This window comes from Arachis ipaensis, chromosome B06 (assembly GCF_000816755.2).
Source record: "Arachis ipaensis cultivar K30076 chromosome B06, Araip1.1, whole genome shotgun sequence".
NCBI classification, from domain to species: Eukaryota; Viridiplantae; Streptophyta; class Magnoliopsida; order Fabales; family Fabaceae; genus Arachis; species Arachis ipaensis.
Window position 1 is genome coordinate 134,247,590 of NC_029790.2, and position 1,591 is coordinate 134,249,180.

Consider the following 1,591-nt stretch of genomic DNA (forward strand, 5'->3'; position numbering starts at 1 on the left):
TATAATACTTAAAAAACTTTATATTGGAAAAATAAATACTTATAAAATAAACATTAATTAAATACGTTTTAATTAAAAGGATAGAACTATTTCTCTTATTTTCCCACACCAAGCACAGAATCACTTTGGTCCCAATGTCTCTCTTTGGAATTTGGATTTGTCAGGAATTATATAAAAGAAAAGAAAGTTACATTAACTTTTAACCCACAAGACATCATCTTTTAATTTAGAGGTGTCCACAACCAATTATGACAAATTAATCAAACAAAAACTTTAGTGCTAAGAATATTTGCTACAACCCACTTTTCCTTTTGCCTTTGGAAGATGATCAAAGATAAGAGAAAAAGGTTTATGCAATGATTATGTTGTGTAGATTGAGGAACACATTGGATACAAAATGAGATAATATGATCAAAGGTTATGCCTCTTTTTGCATTATTGTGAAACATGAGCTGGTTTTTGTACTTAGCTATATGTGTCTACTATAAAAAAGTTGAAACTATTAATTAAATAAAGCAAATTCAATAATGTTTTAAGCTATAATATATATAAGCTAAGGTCCACACACACCATTCCTTATTGTCAAACATCATTTCACACATTTAATCATTTGGCCCTCTTGTAAATAATAACTATTAATTAATAATTAATTTCCCTCCAAAAAAAAAGGTAAAGTTTGGAAAAGGTCTTTGTAATTGTTCCACTAAGATACAAAACATGACATATATAATTGTGGCCCCCACTAGCCATAAAATTTAACTAATCCGATTCCCCCAAATAAAATACATATTCTTAATTAATAATGTTAATTACTTCAAAAACAACCTTCCAAATAAAACCCTAGGGTTCAGTCCAAGCCGCAAAAATGGGCATGGGAGACATAGTAGACCTAATTTGAGGAGGTGGTGAAGGGAACCAAGAACTAACAACACTAGTAGTACTAGTATTATTGGCAACAATAATAGGGCTAACAACATTATTATTATTATTAACCTTTTGATGAAACACATTTTGATGATGACTACTATTGTTGTTCTTGTTCATGTTGTGAACAGGGCTACCTTCTCTTGATGAGTTGCTCAAACTTGTCACTAGTGAAGATGGGTTTGAAAAATGAGTCCCTCCTCCCATATTAGGGTTTTGAATGCCAATTAGATCTTGTAGGGCCCCACCACCACAGAAAGTTTGACAATTTCTATAATCATCATTAAATCCAATCTTCTTCCATTCATCTGAACCATTTTCAATGTTGTTGTTGTTACAACCTTCAACTTCTACCAACTCCTTCTTGTTGATGTGGCTTGTTACAACATTGTACTCTAGGGTTGTTGCCGGTGCCGGTGCCGGCGCCGCCTCGATCGCCTTCGGCTGCTCGTTGTTGTTCTTTCTGGCCAATTCTCCGGCAAGTAGGGTGTTACTAGCCATGATCCTTTCAACATCATATCTTGAAATGTCAAAGTTTGTGACTGCATTCACCCCACGGAATTTGATTGCAGCCACATCATATGCTTCTGCTGCTTCTTCTTGAGTACCTTAAAAAAATTAATAAAAATAAATTATTTCATTAATTAGCAAATTGCCAAATTATGGT

The 1,591-nt window shown here is 33.4% G+C and overlaps 1 protein-coding gene across 1 annotated transcript in view; it reads right to left on the bottom strand.

Annotated features, from left to right (window-relative positions):
* The window catches only part of LOC107648565 (AP2-like ethylene-responsive transcription factor AIL5), a gene marked incomplete at its 5' end in the record, with an annotated part of 2,552 nt that continues 1,570 nt past the window's right edge, over positions 610–1,591 (bottom strand). The window contains 1 exon segment of the mRNA XM_016352381.2: positions 610–1,532. Within this exon segment, the coding sequence (XP_016207867.1) occupies positions 841–1,532 (692 nt within the window).